This window comes from Anser cygnoides, chromosome 3 (assembly GCF_040182565.1).
Source record: "Anser cygnoides isolate HZ-2024a breed goose chromosome 3, Taihu_goose_T2T_genome, whole genome shotgun sequence".
Classification (NCBI taxonomy): domain Eukaryota; kingdom Metazoa; phylum Chordata; class Aves; order Anseriformes; family Anatidae; genus Anser; species Anser cygnoides.
In genome coordinates this window covers 54,747,844-54,762,543 of record NC_089875.1, presented here as the reverse complement: position 1 = coordinate 54,762,543, position 14,700 = coordinate 54,747,844, and the positions used below count along the sequence as shown (strand labels likewise).

Below are 14,700 nucleotides of genomic sequence, written 5' to 3'. Positions count from 1 at the left end.
ACTTATACTTATTTATACTTATAAATAAAGTCAGCACAAATATGGGTAGAACAAACCTTCCAAAAGAACAGAAAACAAACCACTGCTTGTGCTTTGCACTTAACTCTTCCGTTAGGCAGCCCAAACTCTCTCTTTTTAATCCCTTAGTAGTTTTGTTGCAGTTTTATTATAGATAATTTGTGTCTCTAAATTTTAAAGATCTCTGTTGGATATATTCTAACTAATACACAATAATAGGTGCCATATATGTTAATTTCCATCAGATGTCTCCCTAGAACACCTCTCTTTTATTTAACTACTTTTTTTTTTTTTTTTAATAAGGCTTCTCAGCAATTTCCTTTTTCTCAAAGCCTTAAATATGTAAGGCCATTTGTTGATCATCCTGTTGCTTTTAGTTAATTTAGTTTTACACTAAATAATTCTTCTGCCATAATCAGCTAGCTTCCATGGTGGAGTAGTGTATGAAGGATAAGCTTGAATTCCACAGAGAAATGTGAGCAGATAGGGTATTTTCAAATGAAGATAGCAACTTAGCAAATAACAATGTAGTGTTGTCATTTTGATGTAAAAGGTAGCAGTCTGTTATTGTGATCAGTGTTATTTAAAGACTGCTTTTAAATTAGCTTTATAGTCACAAATGTGTAAATATTTAATATATTTTTTTCTAACTTAACACGAACCAGTTCCTTGACTGAAAACAGAACATGTCTGAATTGAATGTACTTCTGTATAAAAATGATGGTTTCTTTCACAGGAAAAACATAGCAAAAATAATGTATCCGATGGAACTCCAGTCTTGACAGATGTAGATAAATAAAAGTTGAAATGTAGGGCTAGTTGTTGTCACTAGAAACATAATGTAGAATTTAGGCCAAGATATATTATAAATTTAGCATAGTTTTGAATACAGTATCCAAACTTGAGAAATTGGTCCAGCCACGTCTAACACCTCTTTTAGAGTCTTCCCTGTTTTGTAGTGCTGACTAACTTCAGCCATTGAACTTCAGCTATGACTGCTGAGATGAAGGGCCAAGTGTGCCCTTCACACTATCACACTGGTATAAATACCAGAAAACTGTACGTTGCATTCTGGGCCCACAATCCAAACTTTTTACCAACATGTAGTCTTGCAGAAAATCAAAATGCATAGGGCCTATCCATTACTCCTCTGATAAAAACGTGCAATGAGGTCAACATGGATTTCTCGTCCATTTCTCTATTTCTCTTTCTTATTCCCTACTCACTACTTGTATTCCCCTTTCATCAACCCGTATTGGTTTTCTGAAGTTCAGCACAGATTTTGCATGAGCACAACCATCAATATCTGACCCCAGACATCAAATTAAATTAGCAGGGCAGATTAGCTGCTCTCAGATCAGTCACCTTCCACTTCCAGTAAGACTCTGCATCCAAACCTTGCAATAAGTCTACTGTCCAATAAGTAAATTATCTCAGTATGGTTTAGCTACTGCTCATGTGATAGAAGAAAGAAAAGGGCAGCCTTTTTTTGAAGGACTCAGGTGAACACCCTGCTGCATTCCCAGCTGACACAAGCTGTTTCCTGCTTCTGCTGTGTCACACCCCCATGGCCCAAAGGACAGTCAGTTCTCTGAACCCAGCCGAGAACACGAATGAATGCTCTTCTAGTGGACGACTGCAAAGGCAGGGAGGGAGAGCAGCTTTGTGCCTCCCCTGCTTCTCCTTTGCCCTCACTTTGTGCTCCAACCAGATGCAAAGTAAACCCTAAGCAGTTACATGTGCGGACTTAAAGATTACAAGACAGAAAGTGGATGGTCCCTTTTTTTCTCCTTCTATATATGGAACTCCCATCGGTTTTCATGGGTGCTCCCTCTATAGACTGACAAGCAACAGGTCAGAGGAGATGGAAGGGCTTTTTACCTGCCAACCCCAGAGTTCAGGATGTGTTGTTTCTCCTGCAGCAGTTGATGACACCCTAACACCTTAGCAGCACTGGAGCTGCATTCCTACGCTGTAACAGGGGAAGCAGGACCAAGGGCCTGAACTAAGGTCTTGGCAGGTAAGTGAAGGAGCAACCAGTATCAAACAGCTTTGTTTGAAAGTGTACGTCTTTGTAATGTTTAAGTCTTAATATGTGCTCTGCTTTACATGCAAGTTTAAACTGCCAATTTTCAGAAGAGTAGTTGAGATCCCCTATTCACTCTGCCAAATGCTTGAAAACATGTTGATGAAACTCGTCAATGCAGAAGGGCTAGGAAGAAAGGTTATTTGTGCTAAAAATGTCTCAAAGTTGGGATTTCTTCTTAGAACTGAGTGGAAGTTACTACAGTTGCGGGGGGGGACACACTTATGTTATCAACATATTTTTGCATATCTCCACTTGGAATGATTGAGAGCATCATTGTATGATGAATACTAAATATTCAAAATACGAGCTTTTTTAGGACTAAGAGGGGGGAATTTTTTGCTTGGTTGCTTGTTTTCCCTCAGTTGAATATGCGGGGAACACCCATTGAAGGAAAATCTCCATTTTCTATGTTTCACTTCTTAAGCTTAATTATTGGAACCAGCTTTCTAATATGAATACTGATGTTATTCAAAACGCACTTTATTTCAGTAGTTATCAGGGACTGTGTTTTTGCTGGCAATACCATGGTCCAGAACACTCATACAGAGCACACACAGGGGAAGCCACTACCACTGAACCACATCCAATTAAAAAGACATTTACAGAAAAGTAAGTGATGCAAGTTACCAGCTTGAAAGAGAAGCCAAAAATTAAAATAATAATAATAATAATAATAATAATAATAATAATAATAACAAATACAATTTAACTAGGTCTTTACCTAAAGGAAGTTTTTATTTTCATTGCTTCTAGTAATATAACTTTAATGGAGGCCTTTCTGTTGAGAGGCCAGTAACTTTAACTTTTTGGAATGAAAAAAAAATTTGAATTAGAGGAGGAAATCATAAGGAGTAGCCACATGCTAAGATCTGTATCCAAGCCATCTACTGCCACTATATCCTGGAGAGAAAAAGGGGGATGTTCATAAAGAATGAACAACCATCCAGAGCTGGTGGGGCACCAATCCCTGATCAGTGTCTGATTCAGATATTCTTATCCTCCCTATCCTTATTGTTACTAATATTATCCAAAATTTCCTAAGTGAAATTACTCCAACAGTGATCTCTAAGTTCTTCTCCATTTTTCAGTGGATAAACTGTCAGCTTGTAAATAAATAAATAAATAAAAATCACATATGTTAATACCAACTGTTAATTAACATTCATCATTATTACAGAAAAAAAAAAGTTATAAAAAATTTCTCTCCAAATGTAAATTTTGATTTGGGTGTAAATTTTAGGGGCAAGAGTGAAAAATGACACTTTACATACATTTATATCTTTTGAAAGTTTGCGTTTCTGTAGTCATTGTTTTAAATTAACTTTCTCTAGACAAAATAAAGTGTTGTACTACATTGCAGCCTCACTGTTAGGAATGAAGATAGAGGAGACAATGCAGGAAGGCCAACACATACGACCAAAATGGAGAGCATCCAAGTCATAGAAGAATGGTAAGTTGGTTAAACTATTGTCCAGTAAATGTCTTTTAATTTGCCTTTAACTAATTTGTTTTGGTTTTGTAGGCTTCTGAAATATTCTTTTAATGACTTTTCCTCCTAAAATTTCTAGACAAAAGGAAGCAAAATGAGGCCTGATATGAAATGCCAACAGGGACATTCAGGCTTACCTACAGTTTCACATTTGTTGGTAAAGAACGATGGGAAGAAATGGGAGGTGCAAGAATGGTTCCATTGATCTATAGGAAGTGTATGCTATTTGTGGGATCATTTTCTTCTGCTTACCCAGACAAGAAGAAAAACTAACTTGGGAAAAAGTGTACTTTATAGTCAGATTTTTAACATGGCTACTTTTTGTAGAACAGTTTGGACTATGGTTTCATCTGAATTAACCAAGGAAACACATACTCTGAAAGCTGGGCAAATGTGCATTAAAGTTCTGAGCTTCTGTGTCTGGCTGAAGGTTGGGCCCGTATTTATTCTGTTGGGAAATATGCTAAACTATCAGTGGTCTTGACTTCTCTAATCCCATAAAAAGTAAATTAAAACTTAACTCTAACTTGACTCTAACTCTATGATCTATTTTAAAAGCAATCCAATCATCTCAGCCTATCCATTGCTACTCACAGTCATTTCTGAGAGGTTAAAATCAAAAATTTCCACAAGATATAAGTAGTATAGACTTTTTTTGTTGTCGTTGCTCTTTCTGACAAAGAACATCTAGTGAACTGATTTGACAGTTTTTTTTAGGTTTATAGGAGTATGTTTTAACTATTTATTTCCTTCAGTTATATTCTGCTGAGCACCCCAGAATTCAAGTTACTTGCAACAAACTTACAGGAGCTCTCCATCGCAACATATCTATGGTACTTTGTGACATTTCCATCTAGGATTATATGTTTCATAGGCTTTAACACTCAGCCTTGTAGCTTTGCCGTGCAAAGGAAGAACAGAGTTTAGTCAGGGAGCTCAGCCTGCATGGCTGAGATCCTGTGTTCTCAACGTCATTGTCTGTGGTAGGCAGAGAGACAGGAAGCCTGAAAGGTCTGTCAGAGGAATATTAACAGAGAGTAAGGATGTGGCTTCACAAGACAAAGATGTAGTTAATTCAAAGCTATGACTTGACAGCTCCTTGCCTTTTGGGAGAAGGAGGTTTGCCACCCATGACATCTCTCTGCTCCCTCCTCTTTTGCCTCCAGTTCTGCTCCCCCACCACAAACTACACTGAATTGGTATTCATCTGAGGTTCTTCAACTCAAGGAAAATGTGCAGAGGTAGCAGGTAAAGAGATTACTTAGTTAAATATTAATTCCATTTTTTTAAAATTCAGCTCGACCATGATATAAAACTGCATCCTACATAACTGAAGATCCTTCTGTAATCCAATGGAGATCAAAAACTCCAGACCATACCCAGAGCACCTGAATTTAGCCCATGGCAAAACCTACATTTTTGCATCCACTGCTAGTGAAACTTATGTCAGGTAGCATCCATCAGCTAAGGTTAGTATCTTAGTTTGTCTGAACTTGTCAAATTTACAGGACAAGGTACTCTGTGATTGCATGAGCTCATTAGGTAAAAAACAAACGATCTCAGTAGCCTTTTAAGAGACTAACTTATTAAGATTCTGATTCACAACTTCATTTATTCATTAATTCATTAATTCACAAATTCACCAACTTTGCAAGTTCATCAACTCATGCATGACTGAGCAACATAGTTACTTGGCTGATGAGGAGGGTGCTCACCTTTCCTGCTTCTTCCTAGGCACATCCTAGTCTCAGCAGTTCAGTTGCTGACAGATCCACTCATTTGAAAGGCTTGTTGGGTGAACTGATGTGTTTAGACCTCTTTCAGTCTACACCACCCCCTAAATTACTGAATTCTGCAGAAACTGCCAGACAGTTGCTGTTGCAAAAATGCAGGAGATGAGAGCCAAAGGTCACAATGGCTGCAGGATGGCCCTTGTCTCACTCTCCATAGTGTCCCACACACATGATACTCACATTTTAACGTAATGGTGCTGCTCCCAGCATACATCAGGCCTCATCATGTGCTGTATGTTAGGGCTACACCCAAACAGGAGGTGAGTGAACATCCAGAGGTTCAAATTTTCCATGTAAGTATCTACCTCTTCTTTCCTGGGAACAAGGAACATTCAGACACTGCCCCACTGCGGTGTTTTGGATGGTTTCTATGTCTACTAAATTCAAGACTTCAAAAAGGGAGTTGTTCTTCTATTTCCCAACATCAGGATGAGTTATTTAAACAAAAATGAGCCTTAGTTTATCAAACTGGAGATTCTGCATGTGATTCTTTCTTTAAACTGATATAATGGTATAGCACAAGAGTATTCTTCACAAATCTCCTCAGGAAACTAGCATTTTGGAGAGGGAACAGGAAAGCAGTTTTTAATGAAATGACACACCTTATAGTGGAAAAAAAAATCTTTATAAGTGAAACCTTATCAAAATGGACTTCTTCTGTACTTTTCTTCATATTGTTTTTACTTTCATCCAACTGTAGTAAAGATGCCTTCCAAACACAGGTTGCTTGTCAGCTCCATCTACTTCAGCAGGTTTGTTTCATTCTCCTCAGAGAGAGGACTTTTTACCTTTAAATCTGTATGTTTATAATTTTTGCTTCAGATTACAACTATTTTGCTGGATAGTTTCAATGTTAAACACTTTCTCATTTATTAGATCTTTTGGTCTGCCAAAAAACTATCATGAATAGCTTCCTGTCATCCAGTCTGCCTTGCATGCAGACTAGGAGTTGACAAATGGACTTGAAATCGTATGGATAAATGTCACTTATTGTGCAACATGATTGCACAGACACTGTTAGCAACATCCAGTAAAACTCTTGCATTGTATCCTATCAGGAAGGGGAGGATGAGCACTCAGAGTTAAGGGTGAAACCGCATTTAATTGTTTTTAAGTAACTTGGAGTATGACCTTCTCAGGCTGTTGATTTGTACATTAGTGTATTAGCGACCCGAATTAGTCTTCTGTTCACTTATCCCATGCATCCGCTCTTACAAGCTGCAAATAGCTTCTTTCAGAAAATGGGAATGGGGATTTTTTCCCATTTCTTCTCTCTTCAGTTTTGCCAGAAACACCCATCACATCCCATGCCAATAGATCATCATTCAGGTCAACAGCACCAAACAGAGAGAAGCTTAGCAACCCTTAGGTACAAGCATAGAGAAATATGCTAATTTAAAAGCTCTCTGAATTACTATTTTGTTGGGCCTCATTAGTATGCTCTTGGCTGCCAAGAGCCTTTTGTTTTTCTTGTCCTTGCTGAACCAAATCGTGTGGCAGGCAGTGATTGGCCAAACCCTATCAGAAGCAGGCAGGGACATCAGGTGTCTTCCAAGCCCATCATGAAAAAGAACCTATTGTCAGCTGCCTCAATTCACATCTCCTTTAAATGCAGAAGCAGGAATTCAGTCCTGTTGCTGGAAATTTCTTTGAGTCTGATGGTGAACAATACCAGTGGAAACCTTGCGGAAAGCCAAGTGCACGTCTCTTAATATTAAACATAGTTTATTGGGCTGTTGAGATAATGAATGCACAAGTGAAGAGTGAACAAAATTCTCTTGTCACTGCTGAAGCCTTGTTGCTTCCAGTTTTCACTCTGGACTAAAGTGCAATTGAAAGGAGAATTTTGGATGAATGTATGAAAACATTGTTACAAAAATAGAAGCATATTTGTAATGATAGTTTGCTTTTGCAGCCAAAACCCTACTGCAGATGAAATTTTGTCTTGGGCTCAGAATTTTGACAAGATGATGAAAACACCAGCTGGGAGGAACCTTTTTCGAGAGTTTCTTCGAACAGAGTATAGTGAAGAGAACCTGCTTTTCTGGCTCGCATGTGAAGATCTAAAGAAGGAACAGAACAAGAAAGTTATTGAAGAAAAAGCAAGACTTATTTATGAAGATTACATTTCTATACTTTCACCAAAAGAGGTAAAGCTGTAAATGCTAGATTTGCATTTTCTGATATTCCAGAGCAGATATGCTATACCCTGGATTGCCAGAGGGGGGTCAGAAAGTCTGCCTGATCTGTCAGATGAGAGCAATACTTATTATAGAAGTTTAGATCACAAAGCAAGGGATAGAACAAGTGCTGACACAGGTGCTAAGCCATTTAGTATCACTGGCCACAACTCCTCAAAGCTCTCTATAAGAGAGGAATAAAAGGGAAATTCCAGAAACAGAAGGATGAGAAATGGGAATACTACTTTAGCAATGCAGTGTGCCTGCCAAAAACAAGAAATACGTCATAGAAATGGATTTACGGAGAAATGGCACCAAAATTTTCAGCATCATATGACAAATAAAATACTCAATATTTAACAGGAAACAAATCAATCATGAAACAGATTCACAGTTTGTGTCTTGTACAACATAAAGGAATTTAAATCATAATCAGCACAGATTTATCTGCTGCAACATCTGGCTGGGAAAAAAGAAGTAAAACTTGCTCTGGTTATTCCTATGTGGGATCAGCTAGTCTAAGTTGATCTCTAAGAAGTGAGATCACATATTTTCTCTAATGAAAGGTATGATAACATCTAGGAAATTATATATAACTTCCTCCAAACCTAAAACTGAAATGATCTTCAGCTGAAGTTGAGTAAAAGCTATCAAATCACAGTTTGGAATAAACAAATAAATATAAAGGCATTGTAGAAGAGTTCCTCAGGCCATGTCATGTACCTTTAGCAACTCTGCCTTGTCTTGCATCTGACTTTCTCCTCAATAGTATTATGCTAATTTACGCTCACTTGTGGACTTGTCTTGCTACATTTTACCTTTGCACTGCTTTTAGTAATAACTTGCAAATTCGTTCATATGAAGGAAGCCACCAGCCATTTATAACTCCATTCCCTTCTCTTGTGACACCATGTGTGCTTTGGCTTTGGAATGAGACAACTACCAATACAGCAAGATAATGTGTATTCCTGATAGTATATATGTGTCTCTAGTACACATATATGTACTAAACACTCAGTTGTCTTTCTAAGCCACCGTGAACCAGCAGATACATTTTAAACACTAAAGTAGTTTTGCTTGACTTAGGGTTTAAAAAAACCTGCTCACAAACTTCATGCTCTGGATGTGTGAGGATGTCATCATCCCAATTGCTCCTGCCCCTACTGGAAACCCCATGAGGCAAAGAAGATGAGTTTGCAATGCTTTCAATCAGCATAGGAGCTTTAAAGTTCTTGTTCATCCCAGCATCACATTCCAGATGAAACCTTTTGACATAGGAACTGAAAGGAGGACTTTGACATAGGAACTTGCTCAGTGATGAAGTCATTGAGGCAGAAACTCCTAGTGTACTAAACAAATACCTTGTATACATCTGTTTACCAAGGAGATAACTTTAATAATTGCAACTACTCTTGCCATCTGGCTCTAGTGAGTCACGGAAAAACTACAATGTGAATTAACAGATCCCTAATTAATTTTTGTTTCACTCTATAACTGCAATTAACTTTTACAATATTCAATGGCAAAACGACACCGCCACTCTGCCAAATCTGAGCTTTTTTGTCCCAGCCCTTTTATTTGATAATGAGGAGTCAATTAGCTAGCTGCATAAACTGGTCTTGCTAAAATAAGTGCGTGTGTGTGTGCATGTGTGTGTGTCATGGGAGGAGCAATTGCTTCAATCTTAGCGTGTCATTTCCATGCTACAGATAGGCACTGGTCTAGGATTTAAAATTATTTTAATAAACTCCTAAGACAAGGCTGCAACACTGCTGCTCAAAACTATGTAAGCTACACCCCTGCATGCTGTTGTGTCTCAAAGCATTTAATCACCATCAGAGTAACCCCTCCAGCTTGTTAAGCTTGGCCACACAGCCCAGCATGCTTGCCCAGCTAAGTCAGTTAGGCACTGAAGTCAATCTGAACAATAGCTGGGTCAGAAATAGCCTGGAAGACAACGTGTCACCTTCAGAAGCTAAAACTGAAGCTCGCTAACAACTTCCATATGGACACATGATATCCTGAAAGTATAAATTGCCAGATGTTAACGGGTCTTGAAGAGAAAAATGAATCAGAAATACTCAATATTAATGGGGAGATTAGCACAACAAAAACAACGAAAAACTCTGGGTAATTTGTAAGTAACAAGTTTAAGGCCTGAAAAAACAAACAAACAAACAAAAAAAAAACTGCTTGTAGGACAGCCAAATAAGAATGCTGAATAGGAAATTTCTAAAGATTCAACCACAAATTATAAGGGAAAAAAAAAAAGCCTTTGTGAGAAATATTTCTAAATATGTAAAAAGATAAAACATTTTACGATATAATAACATATTTGGGGAGATCCAGGTTACTGCTGAGCTTTATTTAGCAGCACTGTATTTATTCTGTTAAAGAGAGGAATTTAATTTTACAGCTCTTAATATGGTTGAAAAGAACAGGTCAAAACTGAAATTGAGTTAGTTGTCTGACTTTGTAATTGTGTGTGGTCATTTTAGAATGCTGGCTGTGAAAGACAAACAGCATAACTTGAATAAACTATGAAATTGATAAGCTCTGGGTATTCTGTGGAGCCCTATGCAATGATGAGATGTATACATCCTTTCCAGCATTATTATTTAATATCAGTCTATTCTCATCTCCTTCAGGTTAGTCTTGATTCCCGGGTGAGAGAAGTGATCAACAGAAACTTGCTGGATCCCAGTCCTCATATGTATGAAGATGCCCAACTCCAGATATACACCCTAATGCACAGAGACTCTTTTCCAAGGTTTTTGAACTCTCAAATTTATAAGTCTCTTGTTGAAAGTATTACAGGCTCTACTTCTGAAACTTAGTTTTAATTTTCAAATAAAATAACTTGATTTTTTTTGGGTGGGCGGGATGGAAGAAAAGTAGTTTAATAACATCTGGAGCTGGGTTCCTGGAGAACTACAGTTTAGCTCTACTCAGGCTACTGTGAAGAAACAAATACATATTATGGTCTATGTCTACATTTTTACCAAGGTCCTCCTTGCTTGAGATGGCATGGGAGGGGAACAATGGATTTGCCAAAATACATTTGTTTCACACTCCTTTCACCCAACTGCAGTCAAGATTGCAATGATGTATTTGTAGTTTTATGAACAGTCTCCTTGTGTATCCTCACACTGCATGTGCAAGGTAAAACTGCTTCACTTACCACTTAGTTGTTGCAATATTTAATCCAATAACATAAATTATATCTGTATTTAAGAACTTTTTTGTGCAATACAGTCTAATGGTACATAGAAACAATTGCAGCAAACCAGAAAGAGGCTTGCATTTTTTAACATCACTAACTGAAAAAAGCCAATTTTTAAGGTGTAGCATTACTCAACATGCTCTACTGAGTACAATACACTGACTTTTTGAAGCCAATATTTCTGTACAGAAAAAAAAAAAAAAAAAAGAAAAAAAGAAGAGCTATTTATCACTGTTTATTTAAAATAAATCAAGCGGAGGATTCCTCTGGTTGTTCACTGCCAAAACTGTGGCATTTTCATTACAGAGTTTGCAATGTCAAAAAGAAAGAGAGAAAAAAAAAGCACAAACCACTTAAAGGGATCCATATCTGGGTGACACAATCTATGCGCTGATATTGTTTAATTGTTAAAAGAACAAAGATTTTCAATGTACATTTCAGATGTCAGATACTGTAATTGATTTATTAAAGACTGGCTATCCAGTTCTAACACTGTTGTATAATGTTATGTACTTCAGAAAAGAAAAAAAGAAAAAAAAAGAAAAAGAAAAACAAACAAACAAAAGCTTGATAATTTAGTTTTTTGAATAAAGAAATTTAATAAAAGACTGCCTACATGTAGCATTTTAGAGCATTTTAGAACATTTTGATGAATTACATCTGTCCTGTAAGATTTTTTTCGAGAGCTAAATCCAGTCAAAAAAAAATGTTTTTAAACAAAGTAATGTTTTACAAGGTGGCGGGTTAAAGAAGATTTATCTTAACTTCTAGCCTCATTGATTTTGAGTACTCCTTGAAAACAAGGGGTTTGGAGAGTGATATTAAACCAAACTTCAAGGGCTCCTAAATCTGCAGTCCTTACCCAAGCAAAATGCCTACCAAAACTCAACGGGTGTCTTTCCTGGGTAAAGAATCCTGTAGTGAGCCCTAAATCAGAGCTAAGGCAGCACAGTACTCAATCACTTTGCTGCCATGGTGTTTTTAATAGATGTTTGCTTGGCCTTTTTATCAAAAAATGTCCAATTTTAGGATGCATTTTGATGTTTAAAGAGACAGTGACTTGGAACTTAAAAATCCCAACATCTTCATACCTACCATATACAAGACAAATGAGCATTAGCATCCCTCACAAACTGCTAATAACATACCATGAGATTGCTTTGAATGCTTGTTAAATATATATATATGCATGTGTGTTTGTATATATATATTTAACACTGACAACTCTGGTCTTGTACTAAGACTTAAGAGGCAAAGTCCTTCTCACTTTCCTAGGCCTAAACACAGCATAACCCTACTGCTTTTGATGGGACTGAAAGGCTTTACAGTTGTGTAACTGAGTGGAATCTGGCCCCAACAAACTTGGCTCCAACCAGCAAGCTGCTTCTTGCAGGCAGCCCCTGGTGCCAGCTCGTGATGAAGCCGCTGCTACCGAGGCTGCTCTGGCTCTATACAGTAGCTGGTAGGATGCAGGTCTTAGTTTATTTCCTGGGGCTTTTTTTTTTTTCCTTTATTTTACTACCTCTTTCTCTCTCTCTCTTTTTTTTCTTCTTTTTCTTTTTTTTTTTTTTTTAATTTATTGAACATGCTTCAAATAGCAAGTCCGGGGAATTTTTTAATCATTCTTTTTACTTGAAACCTATGTGCTTTTTTTGGATATATATGAACAATTTAATGATCTGTTTCTTAAACTCATTTGGTTTTGTAATTTATATAGAATTCAGGAGATGATTAAAAGGGCTATTCTCTATTCCCTATGCAAATATTTTAACTGTTGTAGTGTTTGACAAAATGGGATCTAAAAAAAATCTGCAAAGTGGAAAACAAATCTGTTTACAGTGGCGTTGCTGACTATCCTACCATATTCAGCACTTTTAAATATTGTTATTTATGAAAATGTAGTTTAAAATGCAAGACAAAATATTTATAAATGTTTCTTTTAATAAATAACTGTTTTGTCTGAAAGTGTTATTGTGTTATGACAACTTTATTCATGTTGGTTAGCTACTTACCATTATGAATAAAATATTCAATTATTATACTGATAGAATAATAGCTACGATGTTTACAAATCCTGAGGGGGGGGGAAGTCAGTGAGAAAAGACTGCCTCCTTCTACTGTGAAATACTGTTAGAAAAAAATGATTTTTTTCTGGCTTCTTTTCTTAACTGGAATTTAACTATGGTCCTACATATGTCTAGTATCATTTGATTACAGTTGTATTTACTGTGGTACTAAACATATACAGCATCATATATGTATATATTTATATAGTGTAATTTCAAGTTTGTTGGTGTTTGAGGCACAAAACATTTAGTTCACACATCTAAACAATGTGTAAGAGACAAAACTGCATGCAAAAGTCTTTACAAATGTAGACTTGAATATTCTCAATGTTACTATTTGATGGTGACCTGCTAGTCATAAGCTATCTTTATAAGATACTTCACATAGGTAGAAGTTCTTGTCAGCACAGACAAGTCATCCTTTCAAGGACATTTTTAAAGCTAACCGTGTGGGCCCTAAAATATTATCTTGATTTATAGCAAAGGATTCCAAAACCTGTATTTGGAAACTGTTTCATTATTTTGATAAATATTACACCAATAATTCAGTGTAATACTGCAATGAAATCATGCTCAAATTTTCTTGTCTTAAATCCTCTAGTTGGAGGGATTTATAAATTGACCATAACCTGTATGAAGTTTCTTTCTTGGAGCAAATGCTCATATTTAAAATGGTTAATATACATTTCATCTATTAGTTTGGATTTCCAAAAATTTTATGAAAAAACGGATATAGTCCAAATGGACAACAAATCGTGCCATAACATGATCTCATTGCCTGTCATACAGTTCTTTGAACACAAAATGTAAAACAGTCAAGTTATTAAACTGATTTACTGTGCATGCAGTGTACAATACACTTTGAAAGACTGCCTAAATACACTTATTCTATAGCCTGGAATAAAATACGTATGTATTTAACTTGTATTTCAGTTTTTCATGAAAATGTATATAGCAAGCGCACTACAGAAAGCGAGTTATGTTTTTTCTCATTTTTGCCTGGTGTTTAATCTTTTCTGTCAAATAGAGCCTAATGCCAAATAGCCACAAATAAGCACTTGGGTACACTCCTGAGACTTAGGTTTTGAAGAAACTCAGTCTATGTTGTATTACGCATGCATTCAACTTAGCTGTTTGCAGTCAACTTTCAAATAACTGAGCTAAACATAGTTTGGGATACCTAGAATAAAACAAAAACACAGATAAGATCAAGAATATTTAAATTAGCTTGAAGGCAAATATGGTATGGATGAGAATGAAGGTATGATGGAGAAAAGAGAAGTCAGTGACTGAGGTGACTGCAGTGCTTGTCAGCCAGCCCAGCCCAGGCAGGACACCCTGGAAGCGTGGCCGTACGGTGTCCAGTGCCCCCAGCGGTACACAGCTCACCCGAGCACCTGCGGAATCCACGTGAGCCATCACAGGACCACCGAGAGCTGGCAGAAATCACACTTAAGCTAATAATACCCTCTCTTAAATTACAAGCGCGCAACGTGTCTGCTAGTTTGTGGTCTAAACCAACAATATACGGCAGACCCACACTATAACTTAACTAAGCAGGTTTGAGCCGTCACTCGATGCCAGACTCACTCCCCTTAGCATCAGATGCGAACATAAGGAGCACTTGAGCACGGAAATAGCATCTAAAAGAGGTAGGAAGCTCTTTCCGTGAGAGCAGTTTGCTGGACTGACCACACTATGAGCCCGCTAAGGAACGGGCAGTTTCCATATCCAGTGAGTGTTGCAAAAGCCATTTAGCATATGTATTGCACTGCACTGACTCAAAACCAAAGCTCATACAAGGAAGCCTCTTAACTTCAGCGGCTCCCTGCACCACCAGGA

General features: G+C 37.1%; 1 protein-coding gene across 4 annotated transcripts in view; it reads left to right on the top strand.

Annotated features, from left to right (window-relative positions):
- Positions 1-14,369, top strand: part of RGS17 (regulator of G protein signaling 17) — a 77,363-nt gene extending 62,994 nt beyond the window's left edge. For 2 of the 4 annotated variants that reach the window (XM_066994205.1, XM_013178193.3), the window contains 3 exons: positions 3,468-3,557; positions 7,305-7,539; positions 10,218-14,369. In XM_066994205.1, coding sequence (XP_066850306.1) covers positions 3,468-3,557; positions 7,305-7,539; positions 10,218-10,406 — 514 coding nt within the window. In that variant the 3' untranslated portion in view covers positions 10,407-14,369. The remainder of the gene's footprint in view (positions 1-3,467; positions 3,558-7,304; positions 7,540-10,217) is intronic. The other 2 variants (XM_013178194.3, XM_066994204.1) reach the window with 2 other exon arrangements.
- The last annotated feature ends 331 nt before the right edge of the window (positions 14,370-14,700 follow it).